This window comes from Chaetodon auriga, chromosome 24 (assembly GCF_051107435.1).
Source record: "Chaetodon auriga isolate fChaAug3 chromosome 24, fChaAug3.hap1, whole genome shotgun sequence".
In the NCBI taxonomy this organism is placed as follows: Eukaryota; Metazoa; Chordata; class Actinopteri; order Chaetodontiformes; family Chaetodontidae; genus Chaetodon; species Chaetodon auriga.
In genome coordinates, this window is record NC_135097.1 from 11,808,409 (window position 1) to 11,832,532 (window position 24,124).

At 47.1% G+C, this 24,124-nt stretch overlaps 1 protein-coding gene across 7 annotated transcripts in view; it reads right to left on the reverse strand.

Moving 5' to 3' along the window:
* Positions 1-24,124, reverse strand: part of LOC143317008 (nuclear factor 1 B-type-like) — a 63,636-nt gene that overhangs the window by 16,845 nt on the left and 22,667 nt on the right. For all 7 annotated transcript variants that reach the window (XM_076724916.1, XM_076724913.1, XM_076724912.1 and 4 more), the window contains exons 3-6: positions 7,887-7,943; positions 5,781-5,849; positions 2,635-2,755; positions 1,826-1,947 (exon numbers count right to left, since the gene is read on the reverse strand). In XM_076724916.1, coding sequence (XP_076581031.1) covers positions 1,826-1,947; positions 2,635-2,755; positions 5,781-5,849; positions 7,887-7,943 — 369 coding nt within the window. The remainder of the gene's footprint in view (positions 1-1,825; positions 1,948-2,634; positions 2,756-5,780; positions 5,850-7,886; positions 7,944-24,124) is intronic.

Here is a 24,124-nt window from a genome sequence, read left to right on the forward strand (position 1 = left end):
TACCAGAAATTAAACACTTCAAATAGTTTAAATAAAAACTGCAAAGTGTTTTTTTTTTTTGCATTTAGACCAAACTAGTTGTCACCATCTGATATAGCTTGTATTTAATGAGCGAACGTGTACTTTCACATAAAAAAATCCCACAAAACAACCCCCATTTCTTCCCATGTAAAGAATATATAACAGAGAAACTATTCCTTCCTCTACAGGGTGAGGTTTAGTTGAACGACAACCATGTGCGAGAAATGACCGCTTGGCACTTGGGAGGCCTCATATGGGTTTAATATCGCCCCACTTCTCATTTATTCTCTCCTGACAGAATAATGGCTGTCTTTGGAGAGTTTCCTACCCACTGCTTTCCCTTTCTCCTCGCCCAGAGTGTCTACGTTTACGCTGAGCAACACTCCCGGGCCATGTGCAATGGGACAGGCTAAAATTTCATGTACCCACATTGGGCTGTGGTTGAATCCCACCAGTGCTGTGTCTGTTGCGTATAATCTGGTGTTTTCCTCTCTCAGCCTTCCTGCTTATTATGTTGAAAAAAAGAGAGGATGGGATAGAAAAACAAAAAAAAAAAAAAAGAGAGAGGAGGCGTACAAAGTTAAAACAAAAGGTGAAACTGCAGCGCGGCTCGCTGAGGGCATTTTATTTCAATCATTCTGCCTGTCACAGTCGAACAAAACCTTTCCTGCCCCCTCTGTGGGTAAAATCCAGAGGCGGTGCGGGCAGCAGAGTGCGGAGAGAAGTCAGCAGAGAGTGAGAATGATCCGGAAACACGGGACAGTGAGGCCTTAATTAAAAGGGTGAGGGGCTCTGCTCTGCACCGGGAGACAACGTAATGAGACATGCAAGCTGTCCCGTGAGGATCTCGCTTTCTCTCACGCGCAGAAACAAGCAAGACAGCATGCTTGTTCCTCTGATACCTCCACCTTTCCGTTTTTTTCTTCCTGTAAGCCCTATGTAAGAGCTCATTAGGTGGGCTTTATTCCTTAATTCCCCTCTAACTAGTCCTGTACCTTTAAAGTGGGCTCATGATCATCAGAACTCTACAAATGGGGAATTTCTCTCAAGTTCAGCCAAGACGTATAGCCTGATTTCCTGAGGAGAGATCATCTGACACATTTGCCCTGTGGGCTTATAAACAGGAATTTCTCCATAACAGTCACTCACAAGGTGTTCCAGCTATCTGTGTACAGATACACCCAAGATTTGACAACTCACGACCTACAAAACTCGTGAAAGGAACCACGGCGCTGTTGTTTTTCCAAGTCGTGAATTTCAGCTGTAACAGCGTGTTCTCATAACAGATTGTCTGCATTGCGGAATCCAACGTTTCCTTTGTGTAAGCGACAGGTGTGAGAGAATACAGATTTACATTCAGAAAGCAGTTCAAATGGGTTTAAACATTTATATGACTGCCGATGCCTGGGGCTATCTCTGTCATGGTATGTATTTTAAGAGGGTTGAACAGGTTCATGTGCAGAGAAACCAGATGCAGCTCATCCGCAACGAAACGGGTGGGGGCATTCGCGTCCAGTAGCTTCTGACTAAGGCTGAGAGTGAGACAAAGTTCAGCTGCTGTTAGGGAACAATACAAGGGGTTCACTTAGATCAAATCTATTTGCATGCGATGAGGACGAAATGAGGAACGCGCTCGGGTCGTTTGTTAAATTCTGTCGACATGCTTCTGTTCAACGTCTGAGCTGCGTGCGACTGCCCCTGACTCTTGTTTGTGTGACTGTAGGAATGAGATGGAGGCGCAGCCATGCCTGACAGGCCACTCATGGGTAAATAAAGGTGGTCAAATAAAAGGCAGGGAAATCACCTCCGTCTCTGTCGTGCCAGTTTGCCCGACTGCTGGCCGGTGAGCTGGGTGACGAGTAGAAGTCAGGTCCTGTCGGGCTGGTGTCCATGTTCTCGTCCATGCTGACGGTTTTGGGCCTTTTGCTGTGGGACACGGAGGAGTTTATGGTTTAGCACAGCCACTTGTTTCAGGTATCATGACTTTCAAGATTGCAAGATGGCGTCTGTACTGATCTGGAGCCTTTGGAGTGGATGTTTGACACCAACAACTTGCATTGTGTGAAGGTTTGGTTCAGTTTGCATTGTTGGAAATAAAAATAAAATAAAAATCTCATAGCTGGTTGCTAAAAATGAAGCTAATACCAGGAGATGGTTAGCTTGGCTTAGCATAAAACCTGGAACTCTGTGCCAAGGTAAAACATACAAACAAAATATACAAACAAGACATAAACACATTTTTTTACCTTTGGACAGAGCAAGGCCAGTTTTATGCTGAGCTAAACTATCTCCTGGCTGCAGCTACATATTAAGACATAAGACATGTGAGTGTTATCTATCTTCTCATATAACACTTGGCAAGATCAAGATTTCCCCAAATGTCAAGTTGTTCCTTTACTAATTTAAGAAAACATCCCATGTCATGGCTAATTTCAGCTCCATATAAACATAAAGAGCACACAGGTCGTGCACTGCCCTTGACTGAACCTCACTGAGACATTTCATATCATCGTGAATAATAATATCATAAAAGAATAGAAAGTCACTGCCATGATGCTATAATAGATGGACTTTGTCCAGAAAGCTTGTCCTGTTGCCGTTGCTTCCACTCACCTGCCGGGAGGGGAGGACAGGGAGCGATGCAGCCCCACGCTGGAGTTCAGGTCGTGGTAGTAGGGTTGGCTGGGCATGTCGGCCATGGAGAAGTTCACCGCTGCGCCGTGGGTGATGGGCACTGTAGAGGACGAACACAAACGAGAGAGTCAGGCTGCAATCGCTGTAAAGACAGACTTCAATGTCAGCAGTGCTGTCAGATTGAGCGCTGTGGATTTCCCCTATCTTTGCATCTAGAGACGGACAATTAATTGCACAAAGGTCTGACTGACTGTTATTGACGCTTTGTGTTTAGAGGCCCTGTGTATCAAATTAAGCGCTCCCTGTTCACAGGTTAACTGTCTGACCATCGCCAGCGTTTCTGCTGAGCACTCTGATTAACAAGTCGCTGCTGCTGTGGCTGCAGGCGAGAACGAGCGAGTTTACCGTAGCTGCATTTTATACGCACGGACGAAGCTCTGTCAATTATTATTAGTCCAGTTTTATTTACTGTGTATGTGGCACTAAGGAGACACACTGAACAGAACTGTGTGTTATCTAGTTAAAACAATTTGTGATGCATCCAAAGCTGGATGAGGCCTGCATCACTTCACTCCTCTCCGCTGCAGTGGAACACTCAGCAGTCTCCCCGCGTGGTGATTTACAGTGGAAAAGGTGTTGTTTTGCTCACTGCGGTCAAGGTGAGGGATACTGTTTCAAGGGGAGGCCGGGCCGGTGTTTACAGAACAAAAGGAGTTCACCACCCATCCTCACTCTCTCTCTCCTCTGTCTGTCTACAATGTGTGGCCCGCGAGGCAGCCTGCAGCTCGAGCGGTCGCTCGGTTTGGAGTCGATGAGAGGATGGAGTGTGTGGCGCCGTCTGTTGTGGTCTGAGGTTCACCACTGGCACGATCCCTCCGCCAGCCTCCACCCTGGCAGCCCACTGCAGCCCTGGCAAAGGCCCCTACCCGCTGCTACCCATACCGAGCTGTCTGTGGAGGAATGCATCCGGCCAGAGGACACTGAATGCAACACCATTGTTTTGGGGGTTTTTTTTTTCCATTTGTGGCTGAGGATACCCCCCTCCGCCCCCCCCAACCATCTCTCTCTGTGCTGGTTTCTCTCATTCGCTCTTTCTCTCCTCTTGGCTCGGCACAATATTTGCGGTGCCACTTGGCTGCCCTGCCAGTCATCTCATTTAATAATCTGGGCTTTGACTTTTAAGCTCAAAAAAAAAAAAAAAAATACAGTAAACAGTAAATGAAACAATCACGCCAATGATTTGATTCTTCCAGGAGATTACCTCCTCTTACTGTGAGAGGAAGTGCAGTGTCTTTGCAAATTTAGTTCAGCAGCTTCACTTGCCCGTGCATGTCCACATTTTCTGCCGGCAAAATATTTTTACACTTGCAGCCGAGGCTCCTGTTGCATTAATGAGTGTCCTCGTCGAAATGCTGCATTGCGAGTCAGCCTTGAACTGCGCAGCCCCCTTTGATGGACTTCAAAGAATGTCTCAACAGCCTGGAGAGTTGGGAGAGAGGCGCGATGACGGACGAGCGGCTGCTTAGATATCTTCCCGGGGAGTGACCGGCTGAGTGAGTGACAATTCCTGTGTGTCCGTCGACCTTTTTAAAATTCCAGCTCGACTTCAGTCGGCTTTAGTGAAACCCGGCTCGGTCACATGAGAGCAGACACGGCGGCGCAGCGGCCATCTGGTCAGGGGGCAAATTAAACACTAAACAAAAACACAGCCTTTCAAAGGATATTCGGTGTCTGAGCATCGAAATGAGCAGCTTCTGCCTTTCAAAGAGCGATGTGCAAGACAGTTAACCTGCATCAGAAACCCTTTGATACGACAGGTAACACAGTCCGTGGTCAGCTTTAGAAACCGTGTGTTCTTCATATGTTCATAGCCAAACAAGCTGAGAGTTTGACAATTTTGTGACTTTTTTTTTAAGTATTTGAAGTTGAAAATGATGAATTTCTTCTCATCTCTGAGAAGCTTCAAGAGATCATCACTTTAGGCCTGCAACTAACTTATTAACTAATTACCTTCATTACCGATTAACTTAATTTGACTAATCTAAGTGGAGAGACTTCATCTGAATTCTAAAACTAAAGTTTACCATTGTACAAGATAAGAAGAAAAAAGCTGAAATTCTCACATTTTTGCAACTTTGCAACTGAAAATAGCTGCAAATAATTTCTTTTTAAATCATCACGACTCTGCACCTCTTTAATAATTAGACAGGGTGTTGTTTTCATTGTTTTAGTGGCCCTGATTTATTGGTCTTCACTTAGTTGAGACTGACACTGACTCGAACAGCACTGAAGTGTTCTTGACTGCAGCACCCAACGCAAGTTACACATCACACTGAGTCTAACAGCAACACACAGACAGACATGTTTCACTTCAACACACACTGTCAGGGGGCTGACTGGAGTCTTTGTGCGCCTCCGGCATGTTCCAGAGCTGCAGCCTCAGCTCAGAGGCAGTACAGGTAAACGCCGCCTCGGGGTGCCCTCAGCTATTGGCAGCGAGAGGCCTCCGGGAAGAACAACCGTCAACGGCTTTTGCAGACGGCAGGCATGTCTATACAAATGCACACAGGCTCTTAAAGACATCTGCGCAGTCGACCGTTCTCTTACTGCCAAGCAGACTGGCCAAACTGGATTTGCCACGCTGCAGTTGCATGGTGGATTGAAGCAAATATAAAGACGCTGGCATTTGTAAGAAAGCCGTGAGAGCGAACGCACACCTTACAAATCAAAGGATCAGTTGTTTCGGCTTATATGAAAACACCTCAACACATCAGTCAGAGCCAAACACGAGGACAGATTTAGAGTCTCTGCACAGCCGCACAGGTGTTTTCAGTTATATTACCTGATTAGATCTCTTGTCATGGCCGCGTGGGCGTGTGCAGACTGTGATTGATTGAGTCCCTGACTCTCACACTAACTCGGCTGCACCTGTTCGGGCAGGGAAACTTGCACCTTCAACTGTCTTGTACGCACAGGGACTTTGGTGTCCTCATGTGATTCCCAGCAGAGCTCCTCCCAGCTCGAGCCCGAGCACAGGTCTAATCAGCGATAAGTGAAAGAAAAGCTCAAAACACCTGTGTGGGTGTGCAGGTTGTTTACATGTGCAAAAAGAACAGTGCACTTACTTCTGGACACTCGCACCAGTTCTGCAACACTGAAGACTCCTGATTTGATGAAGCTGTCTTCCAAGTAGACTGTGGAAACAGGGACATACAGAAATGATTCACTCATCATCGTGTTATTTAATACTTTTATGTCAAATGAAATGGACAAAGAGTTAAAGTTGATGTGAAATCAGCATGGGGTTCAGTATGTCTACCAGCTATTCTCAACCATTCTGGATGAACTATTGATCATTTTTGTTCATTTTCCAAACAAAGAGTCATATTCAGGAGGTTAAAAACGGAAGTGGACAACATCTTCTTTCAGTCTGAACCTATAGACAAAATCCTAATGTCTTATTTTCAGACATTTTTCCTGATGAGAACACAAGATGGAAGCCATCAGTAAATATACAGGCGCAATCATCACACAGGGATTTAGGTACTGTTACCCCATCACATACTTCAAAAATGGTAAAAAAAAAAAAAAAAAAGAAGAAGAAGAAGAAGAAGCTGTAATCGGTGTCTGTTCCCTTTTTCATCCAGCATTTCTCACACTCTTCTTTCTACAATTGAAGGATCTAAGTCATCTTTATTTCACCATATTTCGATTTTAGCTGTGGAACGTTGACTCGAAAATGATTCTGCAAAAACACTCACTGTGGGGATTGTTTTTTTTTTTTTCAGCTGAAGTGTTTAAACTACAGTACAGTGAAGAGTGACAGGACAGGTGTGTGAGGAGGAGGAGGAGGAGGAGGAGGAGGAGGGGGTGACACGCAGACTCCTGCTGCTGTGAGTACAAGCAGCGAGGCCGTGCTGAACCGCGGGCGCTGCCCATTCGATCAAACACGCGAGTAAAATTTAATAACTGTCAATATTGACACTGTTATGCTAAGATACAGTATCGCAGCGAGAACTACCCACCTTAAAGAGCCATTTACTGCAAGACTGATATTAAAGATCACTTGGAAATGCGAGCCCGCTTCGCTCTCTGTCCAACCTAAACAAACCGTTTTAAAGCTTGGAATCTTGAAACTGGTTGTTGCAACACAGACGGATATTTTTTTCTCCTGTTTTCAGAAAACTATTTTTAGCAAATGACAGTTAGTGTCATTTTTTGGTTTTCTTTTTTTTTTGATGCATTTGTTGCATTCCTTGTGAGCTGCCCGGCAAAGCTGTCAGTCAAGTAAAACAGCCAGACAAGTTATTGACACCCAAATGACTCCGGCTCGGCTTTGATGCAATGCCAAGGGCGCTCGGGCCGTGCCAGACAGATAGGCGGGCCGCTCGATTGGCACCTACAAAGCCTAATGTCTCCAGTGAGCCAACGGCTTTTGCGGGGAACTGTGCCACTGCAGAGGGCCTCCAAGGCCTGAGTCATTGGCTCGCGAGCTTGTTTTCCTTGGCACCTATATCGGCAGGACCTGCTCTTGAGGTAGAAAACTAATTACGCGTCTCAAAGTATTTTCATTCCAACATTGTGACGACACAGCGCAGGTCAGTCCAGGGGAACAACGCCGCAGTCAGAGAATATTCTCCACAGCTCGCCTTTGCTGGCTCACCTTGACAGACTCAGCAAGCAGCCAAAGGTGCAATCCACCGTAACGTTTCCACTCCAGGACTTTAGTGTGTGTCTTTTCTTTTTGTTTACAGTGTATTTGATGCCGCCACTGGGATGATGACAATTCAAATTTAATGATCTAATCAAATTTTATTCCTCCTCAGCCCGTGCAAAGTTAAAACCTATGGCCTCAAAAAAAAAAAATAATAATAATAATAATAATAACAGGAAGTGTGTAAATTTGGTTTATCTAGTCTGTACCAATGGTCCCTTTTGGTCAATTCACAAATAATCATATTTAACTGGGCATTTCATGTTGCTGTTTCACAAGTTGCCATTTTTATGTAGCTGTCATTACATCACGAGGGACAAAAGACACCACGGTATGCATCTCAGGCTGCTGCAGCACATTTTTATTTTTTAGCGTTACAGTAAAGGTAATGCTAATTTGTCAAGTCACTGAGTTCACAGCAGATGAGCGCTATTTAAACTGGCTAAGTGCGAGCTGCTGAGGAACAATGGAGCGATGACAGGAGGGAGGAGGGAGGACAGACTGCTAACGTACATACCTGGAAGAGGGTTCTTGCCTGGCTCATTGTTACTGGGACTTCCTGACTGCTGCGAGTCTGCAAACACACAGAGAGATGGGAGGGGGGGGGGCTTAGTATAACAGAAGGACAACAATGTCTTACCGTGACGTGGTTTTCATGTCAGCATTGATTATTACAAGCAAAGAGAATCTGGTGGCTGGGTGAAAACATTAAATCCTGTGTGTAATAATGAGTGAATAAGTCAGAAGATAAAAACAAAATGAGCTCAAAAGAAGTCTTATTTACAGTATATCTCACGCCTTTGGCCGACTACAAGCTCGCTGAAGTCAAACTGTTCAGACACTTGAAAAGACAAAGTGCATTTCTCGACTTCCTGGGTGCCTAAATGTTTTCCTTATCTACCCGTCACGGAGAGCGTACCCACGGCACACTGAAACAAGACAGTTCTGTTTAAACAGCGTTATCATTAATGGGAGGGTCAGCCTAAAAATTTTTACCAGCAGACCTCTGGGTAATTTTTCAAAGGGGCTTTGGGGGGGTTGTACAGAATGTGTTCGGTCCTGCTGTGCGAGGTACGAGCACAGAACAAAACGTGGAGAGAAGACAGGAGGGGCTGAGGAAATACAAGGAAACACGTGTGGAATTTTTCCACCGGCTACGGTGCTCAAGCTTTGGTATGAGATGTCCCGCACTGACGTCTTTTACCTCCGAGCTCGGCTGGGAGGGGAAACACACTTCATCATTCCTTAGCAGTTCCTGCTCTGGTTGATCATATAACAAAAGTTGTGAAACAACAAAATGAAGTGTATAAATCACAGGACGCTGCGTGCTGGAAAGGAAAACAAGTGACTCAAAGCAGCAGAGCCTCGTGATCACACACGGAGCCGCCGCCGTGCCGAACGGCGAGCAGCAGCGTCTGAGTGGACCCCCATAATGAGTCAAAGTGGTCCAAGCCTACACATGCCCCGGGACAGAGAGCCCGATGAGAAGCAGCAGGGAGATTAACATCTACGCCTTCGACGCGAGAGAGCCGAGACGAGAAGCTAAAGACAGTGAACTCAGATACCCTCGCCCTGCAACAACAGCCCTTTTCCTGCCGCAGCTCTCCTGAGCTGTGCAACAGAGGCAGCACGGAGAGAAGGAAAGAGAGGCGGGTGGACGAGAAGGAAGAAAAAAAGTTGAAAGATTTATCCCTTTCTTGTTCTCTCTCTGCGTCTCTCTCTCTCTCCCTCTCTCTCTCTTGTTCCCCCTCTCCTAAATTTGACTATTAAACAGCACTGCAAAAACAGAATGTTCTTGGCTGAAGCTCAACAATGACAAAGTAGGGAGGGAACAGGACCATACGTTAAGAGGAAAAAAAAATCCCCTCTTTCCAGTACGCTTTGCCCTAAAAACGTGCGAATAACGCTCAAGTTATGGTCTTACAATATACTGCCTGTGCGCTGTTTCCCAAAAGCTTAAAAACATGAGCTGACTTGTGTTTTCTCATCGTGTCCTACAGGTTTTTAGGGCTCGCTGTGAAGTCTCTCACGAGCACGCAGAACGTTTTGGAGATGTTAATCTTTAAAGCAGTTAGGGTGGCAGCTCCTGATTACTTTCATTGTTGATTGCTTCTGTCTGAAATCTGGTGGAAATGAATGAAACGTGCCCATCAAACGTCCCAGAGCCCAAGGTGATGCCGTCAAGCTGCTTATTTTGCCTGATCAGCAATTCAAAAAAACCTCAAAATATATTGAAATCACGATGATATAAAGCAGGAAACAGCTGCAAAACTTTCCATCTGAGAAGCTGGAACAACCGAATGATTAGCATTTGTCTCTGATAAATCACTTCAGCGACTAACCAATTATTCAAATCGTTGTAGATTAGGCCTCCGTTAATCATTTCAATACTATATCCCATATTACATTGGAAGTTGTACACAAGTTGTTGGCCTCAGCAAATTGCAAGTTTCATTTGCTTTGCTTCCATAAGCAGTGAGTCCCTGAAGTTGCCCCCTGCATGCACACACACACACACACACACACACACACACACACACTGAGCGCAAAGCAGCTTTTGTGGGCGAGCGGAGGTTTGTGTGGATTTGGCACTGCACATGTCCATAAAGTGATTGCAGGGAGCTCAGTGGCCTTGTCTCCCTGTCTTCTCCCACCCCCCACGCCACTTTCAGAGTCATCCATCAGTCTAGTTACGACTGCCAACTCCGCGCTCGCGCCCTGAGAACTGCTGAGAGGGAAAGAAACAGGCGAGCGGGGAGAAACGAGCGCCAGAGAGAGAGAGCGGAGAGGAGGCTGAAGAGGTGGTGAGGGGAGGAAAAAGGAGCACGGAGGCGGAGGAGGTACGCCGCCGGTTCGTTTAGATCGGATCAGAGTTTCGTGTTTTTGTTTTTTCTTTCCCTTCTTCCAGGGCTGAACAGGCAACCATGACAAAAAGAGCAGATGGCGGCGGCAATTAGAGATCCCAGGCAGCATCTTCCAGCATGAGGCCCCACTGTAGCACCAGGAGAGACCACCTGGATGACTCAAGGTGGGATGCAAGCATATGGCGCATCTGCCAGGCCTGCACTGGAGCTGGAAACACCTCCCCTGTTGCATTACATTTTACCTTTGACCCAAGAAGGGCAGCTTCATGCTCCTTCATCTTCTTTCAAGGCGATTATATTGTCTAGAACAGCGCTTGCACATTTGTCGGGCCGCACGTGTGATTATACCTGCTGAACGCTTTAGTTTGAATTTAATCATCTTTGTCGTTCAACAGGTATTTAAATAAAGCCTCAGTTTAAACTCTTAGATGGGTCAAAAAAAAAAGATTCTGGAATACAAGATGTTGCATTCAAGTGCAGATAAACTGCCTGTGAATTTCAATAAAAAAGGCACTTCAGAAACTGGCTGAAATATAGTAAAGCAGAGGGATATTAGGAGCCTGAAGTCTGGTATCTGTGTCTAAAAGACGTCCTGTGCAGAAGCCCAGCCAATCCGATAGTCTTCAAATAAACAGTAGTGTAACCTGTAAATAAACAGTTGCGGTCGAGGAGGCTGGGCTTTGCCCTGGGAGCTTGGCAGGGCTCGATCACAGGGCCAGACACCACACACACACTCCCTCTAACACACACACACACACACACACACACAAACACGCACGTACACACAAGGCCCTTTTCCAAAAACAACATTTCTTGGCACCCTGCGTCCCGGCCACTTGTTTAAATAAACAAACCGGTTCATGAAGGCAGTGAAAAAACAGTCCCACGTATGAATCAGATTATCTGCTGTTACTCAGCATAAAAAAAAAAGCAGCAGAGGGGGCTTGTGGGTATTTTGGATGTGTCCATGAGCTCTTACACCTTCTTGTCCGGTGGGATACTTATCATACCGCTGTAATGATTAGGGCAATTAGGGGTAATGGCAACAGAAATCTGGCTCGGCAAGAAAGTTTCTCAGTGCTTGGGAGCTTTCTCCACGCCCAAAGTGTGTTGCTCGCCTGGATTTTATAATCACTAAAACACTCACACACACTCTCCCTAACCCACCCTCTCTTTTTTTGGCATGATACCCATTCTGTTCCCACTAAAACGCAGAACACACATGCACATCCACACACAGCGTGGATTAAATTAGCCACATAGTTTGGGAAACTTTTCTTTTCTTTTTTTTTTTTTTTTGGGACAGTGGCGGCGCACGTTGCTCGCCCGCAAACACTTGCAGACACGTACAGATATCCTCCACAAAAAAACAGTGCGCACGCGCGCCACGCACACCCTGCAGATGCATACCGCTGTCGACATTTCAGGAGGAGAAGCCTGTCTGGCAGCCATTTTATGCCGAGCGGGGTTCTGTGCACATGTATAGCACTCTGGCTGCCAGAGGCATGGGTCCCGAGCCAAGACGCATTTCAGCAGCCTGGGGAGGCGAGGGGAGGGGAGTGTGGAGGAGAGGTGGAGAGGGGTGGACTCCCGGAGAAGTAGGGAAACAGAGAGAGGGAGAGGGGCAGAAAATATCGACCTAATTACGGAGCGGCTCCGATGCGTAATGTTTCGACAATACAGCTGCTCCTGAGTAAATATTTGATGTGGCCGAGCAGACTTTCTGCTCAGTGTCCTCCTGCTTCTCTTTCCTGTTCCGCTGCAGGAGACTCCAGCTTGCCCTTCCTTGGAAATGCACAGGCGGAGTATGTGTGTGTGTGTGTGTGTGTATGCAGCGCGGGGTCATGCAAGTCTTGACAGTGTGCATAAATGACTGTACATGTGCCAGTATGGAATGCGTGCGTGCATGCGTGCGCGCTCTGTAACGTGTCCTCCTGCGCTCCTGGTTTCTATCATCCGCGGCTTTGTCGATGACCTCACACTGCTCGGGCTGGCTTCCAACAGCCGGCAGAACCTGCTCTCTTCTCCAAATCTCTTTCTTTCTTCTCCTCGCTATCTGTCCATCGCCGTCCCTGTGCCTGCAACACAATCCGTCCTCCATTGTATCTTTTCATACCCTCTCTGTGTATATCTACCATTCAGCGTGTATCTGTGACGATATCGCCTTATCCGACGATAAGCGCGCAGTATCTTTTTTCAAATTTCGGCATTTTTTTCCTTCACACTTATCTCTTTCTTTCTTTTAATGTCTCCATCTGTGTTGGCGCTCTCCCCCCTTTGCCGCCTTCTTTTAATGCCCCCTCTCTCTCTCCGTTTCTACCTCTTTGTCTCTCTATCTCTCTCTCTTCTCTCCCTCCCTCACGCTTTGTTGTATAAACAAAGTGGCCTTTATCAGGATGAGCCGCAACCCAAACAAGCTAAACAAAAGATATGGGCGAGGAAATCTGCCCGCAGAAGAGGGAGGATCTTATCGTGCCAGCCATTGTGTGCCAGCCTGCCAACTGGCGATGCCCCCCGCCGCCGACCCCTCCCTGCACACACACACACACACACACACACACACACTCACACACCAAATTCTGGCATCTCAGCACCCCCCCCCCACCCGGACTCCTGCATGGCGTTCTGCAAAGGGCTGGCACATGACCTGGCCGAAAGGAAAGTGATATTGAAGCGGAGGGTGAAGGGGAGACGAGCCAAATGGGACGCCATCTTGGGGTGGTGTTGTCTCACAGGGAGGGTGAGCTTCAACGTCCTGATTGAACTGCTTTACCTGAATTTGGGAGGTTTGAACTTCAACACTTTTGGAGCAGCAAGCATTGAAAAGCGCCTCTCCGACGACCTCCTCCATGCATTATTGTTGGGTTTCTTTATCAGTGATACCTCTGCACAGGCAGGAATGGATACTATTGTATTCCCTTTGACAAACTATGACTACGTTCTCCCAACGGTGCCCATACACTGTGTGTGACACTGTAATGATTATCTCATAATTGGAACAAGGCAAGTATTTCTTATTGGCTTAGAGGAGCACCTGGTAATCCGGATAGCTACCCTATCAAATGACTGCGACTGACGGGGAATGCAGGTACAGTAGGATGAGTTACACACACATGGACACACACACGGACACACACACACACACACACACACACACACACTCTGAGGCGAAAGAGAGAGAAAGGCAGGGAGAAAGTGAGAGGGGCAAAGTTGAAACGTCTGTGAGAACAATGACATTTTGCCTTCTTTTCTCCAAGCCAGACACCACAGACTTGTTCAATAGAGCAGGAGGGGACACACACACGCACACACACAGGCACACACACACGCACACACACACAGTAGGACTGTCAGGGTTTTGAGACTTATGGAATCAAGTGGGATCCCAGCCCAGACAAGAACAATGAGAAGCCATACAGTGTGTGTGTGTATGTGCGGTTGACTTGTACCTCTCTGCGCGCGAGTACTTCTCTGGACGTGCTGCCACCTCGGTGTGTGTGTGCGTGCGTGCGCGTGGATCATCAGTGTGTGTTTGTTTCTAATCGGTGCATACTAATGCCGGCGAAGAGCGGGCCCTCTTTCTGTCCGCCGAGCCTCTGCGCCTTCTCCTCAGTAAACTCTCACGGCAGTGAAAAGAGGAGAGCATTTTAACCGAGCCGGGAGGACAACAGGCTCCTCATTGAGGTCACCAAACAGTGTGGACGGGGAGGGAGCGCATTCAGTGGCGAGTGGGCCTTGAACAAGGGAGTGAATGGCCTGACGGATCATTAGCCACACCGGCCCGGGAGAGGAGAAGGAAGAACCTGGCAAGCACAAAGGGATAAACAACCACAAAACCAAGGATGCAGATGAGGGTTAACCCATCTAAATTCAACTTCCCCACCTTTTAATTCACGGAATAAAGTCTAGCCAACGTATACTGTGCACACAAACACAGAAGCAAAAGAAAGAGTCAGCTCCACGTTCTGACTCTGTGCTGCAGTATGACATGTGCGCACACACACATCTGACTCACACATGCTGACATACATGCATGCACACACACCCAGCATCCCGCGGCGAGCTGATCCGTGCTGTACATGTGTGATGCAGTCAGCGGCCGAGCTGCAGACAAACTGCACAACACAACGCGACACAGTGGCTCATCTGTCCCATGAAAAATGAGCAGGCTGGCCTCCAGTCAGCACTCTGTGCCCCACTTAATGTTTCCACCTCCTCCCACTCTCTCTCTGTTTGTCCTTTTCTCACAATGTGGCCTTTCCTTTCGCCTTTTTTATTACATTCCTTTTTTTTTTCTCCTTTCCCTCTTTCTGTATCCCTTTTTATTCTTTCTGTTCCTGTCACTTTCCTCTCAGCCCGCTGCCCAAGCTTTTTTATCTCCTTCGCAGCACCTGGCACCATCCATTGCGTTTAGTGCCGCGGATATGTCCATAAGCAATGAGCACAATGTATCTGAGCTGAAACAACTCAACGGTTAATCAGCGAGTAGCTCGAAAGGGAATCGATGCCTAACAATTTCGATCATCTGAGCAATCGTGCAAGTGTGAGGATTTGCAACTTTTTTTTAATTTGTATCACTGAAAATTAAATATCTTGCAAACTAAAGGCTTTTTGGACATTTTATAAGCCAACCGATACAACTAACTGAAAAAATGCTTAGCAGAATTCGCTGATACTGAAAGTAATTCTTAGATGTGCCTAAAATAGTTCACACCTATAACCACCACCCGGATTATCTGATTTTCTGAAAGTGTGGTCTCATCGTTCACACGTTTAATCAGCGTCAAGTCTAGCCTGTGAGAAAAAAGAACTTTGCATCTGCGTTGAAACAATGGGCCCATCAATGGCCAACCTCGGCATCTTTTTGGTATGCACCAAACAAACAATTAGCTTTGTTGCAGCGTAATTGACTGGCAGGACCGGGTGGCATTTACATTCGCCCGCTGTTGCCACCCTGCCATTCGGCTGGCTGGGGTGAAAGAGAATAGGTCCATATGAGGGTGGAAGGTTGGCCACATCTCTCTGGTTCGAAGACACCGCTTTTTTTTTTTTCCACGGTGGCAAACTTCCAAGCAGGAGCGTTTTTTTTTGTTTTTTTTTTTAAATGCACGGCTGTGGAGGAAAGAGGGAAGGGAGGGTGGAGTGAGGACGAGACTATAGATTTAATTATGCATGCGTGTTTTCTCATTCAATGTAGTGGTGGGAAGGGGAGAGGGTAAGGGGTTTGTGGTGGGAGGGTTGGGGGGAGACAGACCAATGACATTCCGTCGTTGTAGTCCTCCTCCTACACACACACATACACACACGCACGCACACACACAAGGAGCAGTCTGGGAGCGAGCCGCTATAGGCTAATGAGGTGACACTCACCGTCTGGAGACTAGCCAAAACAGTCCATTAACTCCTAGCCAGTAGTTAAGAGGAGAAGAAGGAGAAAGGTGGTGGTGGGGGGGGGTGGAGAGGAGAAAAGAGGAGGCGGACGGTGTGGGGGGGGGCTAGCCGATGGGTTGGTGGGCGGAGCATGCGAGGGGGGAGAAAAAAAAGAGAAGAGAGTCTGAAGTCTTTCAGGATGTGAGGGTGGGGGGTATTTCTGCAGTTTTGTAGTTGTGAATGAATCAGCGGGGCGGCTGGTGGGGGGGGGCTGTGCACGAGCGTTCACTGTCGGCGATTATGCTCTGTGGACGCAGCTCTTGAGGAAAAGTAAGACTGTGTGTGTGTGATGGAGCAGTGGTGGTGGGGTGGGTGGTGGATGCCGCGAGAGAGAGAGAGAGAGGACAAGGGAGATAGATCCAAAACCCCCCAGTCAGGCAGACAGACCTTTGACAGAGGAGCTCTGTGATTCGCCTCTTTCATCTTCAGAACCCCCCTATCCAGTCGGATAATTATGAGACAAATGCACTGGACCCCTGCTGCTTGAGTGGCAATGGGCATGGGAGGCCAGAAACACAGAGAGAGGGTTCAAACCTGCACGTCTCGACTGGTCTGGAGGGAGGGGGGGACACAGGGAATGAGAGATGGTGGGGGTGTTTAGGGGTCTGGGAAATTCCCCACTCTCCCAAGAGAGACAAGTTGGCCCACAGATCATAGTTCAGGGACAGCCTGGTTGTGATACTAGCGAGGCTTAACTGGTTTTAGCCGCCGACTTTCTTTCAACTTTCCACACAGACACACAGATCGAGTGGAGGACTAATCCACTGTTTGGTTCTCAAACGCACCTTTCTGACAAACACGCGAAAGTTAAAGTGATTTATGGGAAAACAATTCAGAATTCTGTGCAAATACAAAAAAAGAAAAAGAACAAGCAGAAGTACAAGCCAAAAAAAAAAAAAAAAAACAAGCTCTTATTTTCTAATGCCAAAAATTTACAGTTTTGGTGGATGAAAAGCTTTTTCTTTTCATTACAAGTTCAGAGGCAAAGTCATGTCATTTTGACTCAGGCCTGTGTAATGTGCGTCTGCGAGGCCTCTGCCAGTGATGTGTCAGTGATTGTCAGCGCTTACGACGGCGTCAGGCCTCAGCCAAGAGGAGTTCCCACTGGCGAGAGCAGCAGGCCGAGCCAGGGCGACTGGGTGCTCCCTCACAGGGCAAATGGCTCCCCTCCAGCTGGGCGAGAGGCCACTGAGGATCCCTGCCACCCATTGCCACTGTTTGCACTCCCTGAGCTCTGCCAAGCGAGCAGCGGTAAAACGCACACAAACACACACGAGCGCACACACACACACCTTAAACTGGGGACGTGGAAGGAATTATCCGATCATAGAATGCCACCACATCTAAGACCAGATCTTGGCCCAAAACAGACAAAGAAAACAAAGCGTGCACTCATTCAGACGATTTTGCTGGCACTGCTCCCCTGGAACGGGACATAGGGTGGAGAAGGGGGGAGAATCAACCACAGAGTTTAATGTGTCATTACAAGCATAAAAACAGACTACTGACATTGCCAACAGATGTCGAGCCAGTTTATTTTTGCCATTACAACTCCAGTAGGGAATGAAGCTGCAGGTGCAAATGAACACAGTCTTGCAGCTTTCTTCTTTACTATCCAGGCTACTGTGCTGCTGCTGCATCATCATTTCTCCTGATCTGTTATTCAGACAGGCATCATGGAGATAGGACCGCTTATCAAACCTCAAACCTGCTGTGGTACTAACCAGGACTGCAACCTGTAAAGGGTCAAAAACTGGCGGTGAATGTCTGCTCAGGTTTGTAATCATGGTTTTAATTTTCGTATCTATATTGTATCAGGCCTGCTATTAAAAGCTGTACATCGCTAATCCTACATGTGGATTAGATATTACTTGTGTGCCCCATGTGTAAGGAGGGTACCTTCTGGCAAAGTGTAGACCAATCAGCAAGTTCTAATAATGCCCACACCTTTCCAAACTTCCTACTCCCAATAGCGCAGTAATGATGGAAAGATGTTTTAACTCTTCAGGGAGAATGCTGTTCAGATGCAGCAGGCTGATTGAGGAACTGGTTGGTGGTTTAAATGCCGGCTGCCTGCTGCATGGCCAGTAAAACCCCTCCTTTCCCATTAATGAGCCTGGAGACGGAGCTTTCGGAGGCCCCCGGTCAGAGCTGGCCTGAATCAAAGCATCCGTGGGGGCAAGAGGGTTGGTCGAGGGAGCGGGGCTCGGGTGTCTCTACTGGCACAAGATCATGGAGTGAAGGTTTTAGGGCAGCGAGGGAAATTATGGGAGTAATTTCACAAAAAAAAAACAAAAAACGCTGCTTTTATTAAGAACAGTGTTGGCGGTTCTCGCGGAATCACAGCACCAGGTAAAGGCTCATTTGGTGAGCTGCAGTCGGATGCAGAGCAGCGGTTTAAAAAAAACAGCATCATAAAACAGGTTCTCACATAACTCAAGAGGGAGTGACAGCGGCTGTGCCCGCCACAAGGTCAGAGCGTTGGCAGCCATCCAGAGACAGTGGAGCTCCTCTGCTCCTCATGGACCCTCCAACTGTCTGGAGAAATCCAGCTAACAGCAGTTAAGGTGCAAACCATCTTTGCTCTTTGTGGTTGTCGGTCCCAGATGCACCATTTAAACACAAACATCCAGAGAGTCAATACAGTCAACAGCCCGTCACTTACCACAACAAAGCACCATAAAATCATGACAAAACATCTCGGTCTTACAGGAGATCAAAATGCATATCTAATGTCTCAGGTTCAACAGAGCTTGTCATACCACAAGCGTATGATTGATAAATCATACTTAAGTGCACGCTAAGCAAGTATTCATAGCCAGAGAGTGAGAGAGAGCTCTATTCCACATTCCTGGCAAAAAAACACAGAACAAATCTGTTCTGTGCTACTAAGGCCTGCTGGGGCAGCCCCCTCTGCCACTGCAACAATAACAACATGTGGTTTGGCTGCACAGCGCCAGTTTACAGTGGGAAGAGGAGAGGCGCTAAATGAATTTCATATTCTGTTGTTTAAACATCGTTCCAGCAAAGCATGACATCCAGAGAGGTGGCCACAGTGTTTGGTCACATGGTTCCAACACATTATATCAGTTGCTTCTCGGGTTGTGGCAATATGTCATTATGCACTGCAAGTATTGAGATATCGCAAAAGAAATCTAACAAGCGAACTGTGTTCATATTGAGCACGCTGTATGAAACGAAGGTGTGTGTGGAGCACGCACACATGCTGTGTCCTCAGGCATGGCAAGACTGGTCCTCCCTCGCTATTTAGGACGAGAATGTAAAGGGCCTTTGTTTTCAGATTATTTCTGGGTTGTTGCCAAAATGCGTAACGATACGCAGAACAAAGACATATGTCATCAGGCCTCACCTAGCAGGTTTCTGTTTGTTTGCAGGTTAAATTTTGCGGTTTTGCGATCACATTCTTGCAGTGATAAAGTCAAGAAGGGAAGGCTTTCTGTTAAAGCGAGTTGAAGTCTTGCTGTCCTTTCCTTTCGGCGCTGCTTCAGCCTTTCCCACGAGGCTCTCAAACCATAATCTCTTGAAATATTTGCACAGATGACGGCAGCGCTCGGCTGTTTTGACATGGAGCGGCATGAGCGAGATCACTTTTTCCATCACTTTTCAGTTCAGGAACAGGAATTCCCCTTTTCCCGCTTTTCCCTGTTACCCACCCGCCCGCACGCCTCCCACCAACCCATATAACCCTCCCAGCACTCCTTCCTCCACTTCCTCAGCCTGTTAGGATTTGTCCACTCAGGGCCACACTACAGGGGCCTTTACACCCGCCACACAGCCGGCTCCCGCAGCCCTTGCTTTCCACTCACCCAAGCATGTTGTTTTCACTTTATCTGGGATGCCAAAAGTTCATTCACTGAGATCAGGGGTGGGCGGGAGGGCGAATAGGGTTGGGGTAAAAGCCGCAGGAGGATGAGGAGGGAGGCAGTTCCTGTTCTGCCCTGGTTCGGCTCAAGAAGACGAGCACGGCAAGTTCTGTTTATGTTTAATGTTTCTGGCAGGGTCGTCTTTGCGCTGCGAGCAACAGACTTCAGACAGAGTGGCCCCCGTTTGCCTGACTGCGACTCGATTCCCTCGTTCATCACGACTGCTCACGCGCACGCCCGCAGGCACTGGTTCAAGCTGCGAAAATATACCAGCAGACATACTCACAGACAATACCCTCACACACTCATCACGCCCATCTTTCCCATTTTACCTCTCGCAAAGTCTCAGTGGTGCAGTCAAAAGTCAGCAGATACATAACGCTGCTGTTAGTTTGCATTGATTCTGTTTGCTTCCAGGTGGTTTTTCATTGTCTGAAGTCCTAAAAAAAACCTCCTCAACTGTCCTTTAAAATGATCCTTGACTGTGATGACTTCCTTTCTTTCCTCCTAAAAAAATTCAGACTTTGTTGGACGACCAACCACGCGGAATATTCACAATGCTACAAATATTAACATGTACATTTGCTTATTGATTTACACCATACTAGTGTTATTAAAAAAAAACTGAATTCTACAGTATGCTAGTGTTACAAAAAATAATATTTTGTGAATTTCTAATTGTTCAACCTTCTGTTTTTACTCTTTTAAGAGTCCCTGTAACTGATAATAAGAATAATAACTGGATCGCTACATATCGTGGCACTGTCAAAGCGTGATATTTCCTGAAATGGGTATTGCACCGTGAACATCTCACACCGTCAGGAACAAGTAAAAACATGCCCTAAACCTATACACATTATTCAACCTGAAAACTGTAATGTAATTTCACACAATAGTTGCACTGAATTTGGTGGAGTCTGTCCAAAGGCCATTAAAACACAATCTCCTGATACTCGCCACAGTGTTGCATCATGGGAACTGGAAGGAATATCAAAAGGCCGCTACTGGAGCTGACTCAATAATCCCCCCTCCTGGCAACATAAACATATATACATCTCCAATTGCCTTTTTTTTTTTCTTGAGTCTGCTTGAATGTGCATGTAGAACACACTCGTCGCTGACACTGACGGCACAACGGGCTTGCCGCAATCACAGCTCTCACACGGCTGGCAGCCCTGTGGAAACACTTCCCATTTGCGGTGCGGGGCTTGGTCCAAGCCACTTGAACTTGGCAGGGCTTACCTGGAACAGCCTACCCGTAGGACTGCCACAGACTCTCCCCCCTCAGCCAAGGCAGGAGGCCTCACTGTAAGCTGCAACAGCTGATGTCAGACACACCTCCAGAAAACTGGCTGCAACTGACTTTTATCTGCTTCTCCCTGTTGAGCTGGTTGAATGGCTTGTTTTCAGAAAGTATTTTTAATTAACTGAGACATAAATGTCAAATATAACTGTGCAACTGCAACCCTCAAATATTATCCACAGTATACTGTGTCAGAATTGTAAAAAAGGCTGCGTGTAACTAGTTGGAAAAAAGTTGACCAAATGTTTCATGGTGGTACGTACAGTACAGAGGCTACTCTTCCTTTCACAAAGGACAGAATTGTGCCTACAAGGTGACTTTTTTTTATCAATTGAGAGAGAATTACACAGATCGTATGACACCATATGGAATTCTTTTTACACATAATGTATTTCCTTTGCAGGCGCTGTGAAAGGCGAGGCCTACAGGGAGTCCTCTTTAGGAGGAGGGGAAGGGGAAAAAAAAGCAGTATGTATGGTGAAGAGGGAGGGGGGTGGGGGGTCGAGGGGTTTAGTGGGGCGGTGCAAGCACGCTCAGCGAAAATATGCCTCATGCACTCGTTGAACTTGGGGGCCTGCGCGGGCTTCTCTCAAGGTTACAGGAGAGGCCTGTGCGGAGAGGAGCAGGAGAAAGAAACCATGCAGCAGCAGTCCACACGCAACATGCTCTCCGCCGCACTGCTTCCACTGCGAGAAACGCTTTATCCTCCACTCCCCATGAATGCTGAAGCATGCAATAATTAAAAACTTGCAACATAACGTTTTAAACATCTAGTTAATAGTGCCCCACCACACGTTTAATCTCTGACTGTCACTGAGGCTTACAGTGAGTGGCTGTTGCTCAGATAACAGAAGCAGCAAGCGATCGCCTTTGACACCAGGCTTCCTTCCCTCCTTGGAGCCTGCCGGGACCCGGGCCATGTATCCGTTGCCGCACCCCTGAGCCCTCGACCACACAAAGGTAGGAAGCGGCCGCCGGAGCAGGGCGCATTGTGACGAGGCCACTAAATCACCTCTCGTTTTATTCACCGCTATTTACGCACGTTTCGCCAGAGGAAACCATAAAGACAACAAGGTCTAGTAAATACATCTGAAGGGGCTCGCTGCAAAGAAGGGAGGACAGGCTATAAGCTAGCTGAATCATATGAATATTGAGGATACGCAAGCTTTTGATATGATGCGAAGCAAAAGTTAAAGAAAATCACACATTCACAACACCTGCACAGTACAATCGAATGTAAAAGCAACAAGGGCACTGCAAGGAATCCAGTTTAATACTGTTAAAACACTACTCATCCATACAACTTTCAGGTCATTTTATACACCTGAAACAAATACACACTACACACAATAGCCTCAAAAAGTAAAACCTCTCAGTCTGACTGAACAGTAACAGTAAGATCACACAGGTCTTATTATAAAGTGTCCAGCCTCTGCATGAAATAAAAAGATCATTTTACCACCATAAATCACTGCAATGCACAGTAGCTGCATACGTGATGGTACACAGCATTCAACATGTCAGAGAGGAATGTAAACACAGAGCTTGTGCCAGAACAACAACTTGACTTTCACCCTGACAGAAAGGGGTCAAAGGGCAACAGGTAGTAAACACTCAGCTGAAGGAATTGGTCACTTTGCCTTTCCCCAAGAATTAGCAGGCCATTAGCACCTCGTAAAAGGGCCACTTCTGTGCTTTACAACAGATTAGGCCTGCTTTCATACAAACTGCAGAGCAAAGTGATTCAGTGCTATCACACAGAGTATGGAAAACAGGGCTCCAGCGTATGTAAGAGTGAAAAGCCACAGAGGAATTATGTCAACATAGCTTACTTCAATGCACAGATACTACTTTGATATACTGTAAGCTTATTAAAAGGGCCAAAAACATTTCTTCACAGTCAATCCTAACTAATTCCCCCTCACACACACACACCAAAAACAAAAAAAAAAAACAAATTAGCCTCAGATGAAGTGGGTCATTCTCATGTCTTGATTAAAGTAGGCCTCAGCTTTGCCCAAGTGGCCAAGCAGCAGACTGCAAGTTCAGCTTTGCACACTGAAGGCCTTATCGGACCCCTTTTTCATAAAGGGGGGGGGGGGGGGGGGGGGGGCAAGAAATAGCCCCACGTCGAACAAAACGAAGAGAGCATCAAAGCAGCTATAGAAGAGCATCAGCCGGAGTATTAGAAGCCACTAGGGGTTGTCGACGTGATGGCTTAGATGTCACTGGAGAACATCTTCATGGACGTGAAGCGGGCAAACAAATTAAGAGGGATGAGCTCGCACTTGCTGGATTAGTTTTAGATTTATGGAGGCAACTCGGAGGCAGCGCGGAGCAGAGAGAAAACAAGTCTGTCAAAGCTGTGAAGACGCCCACGTAGTTACAGTCACGAAAGCACATTTTCATATTTATTCATAAACCACTGAAGTTAAAGGATGTATCACCGTGTAGGACTTGTGAAGTTATTTGACGGTGGAGCTGCTCCAGCGAAGAGGCTCTGAGGCACATTACAAACCGGCTCGACTTATCGCAGCACTTCTCATTAATGAAGATTGTAACCTCATTTCCCTCAGTTAACCTTGGCAACCGTAGTACAGTTTGTTCTGTCAATTGTGCGGCCTGATAGCAAGCTATGCTGAGCAGCAGCCCCTGCAGCAAGCGCTCGCTCTCATCAGCACTTCATTAAACAAGGGTGTGGTGCAGGTGCTATGAGAGGAGAACGGGCTCCAACTGTAAATGCCATTGAGTTTATGTCAACAAGGGACGATTTACAAATGTTCAAACTGAAAGGAGGAGGGTGCAAATTCATCCTCCTCCGGGGAGAGGATGGGAACAATCCTCAAAACATTTCAACGCCTTGATGATTTCAGCAGTTGAATTTCATTCCAGGCTGCAGGGACGAATCCAGCACCGGGTCCTCCCGCGCAGCCCGAGACACTGAGCAACCCAAATGTGAGTTGATGGGAAATGCACATGCGAGGGTATTTTTAGGACAGTGCAATTTCCCGGTGACACATTTACTGCGAAGGACCTCAAGAGCGATAACGTGCACAAACCGCAGCGTGCCGAGGAGAATGACAGCGATACTCGGAGCCACAGGAGAGCCGTAATGCCGAGACGTCCTCCGAGTGCAGCCCCCTGTATAATCCCACAACCTACTTTACGGGGAACGCTCCCCTCTTTCCCTGATGCGAGGATCATTAATCACATCTCAAATCAAAGGCATATCCCTTGTCACAAGTATTCATTCCCCAAACTCAAAGCTATCTAT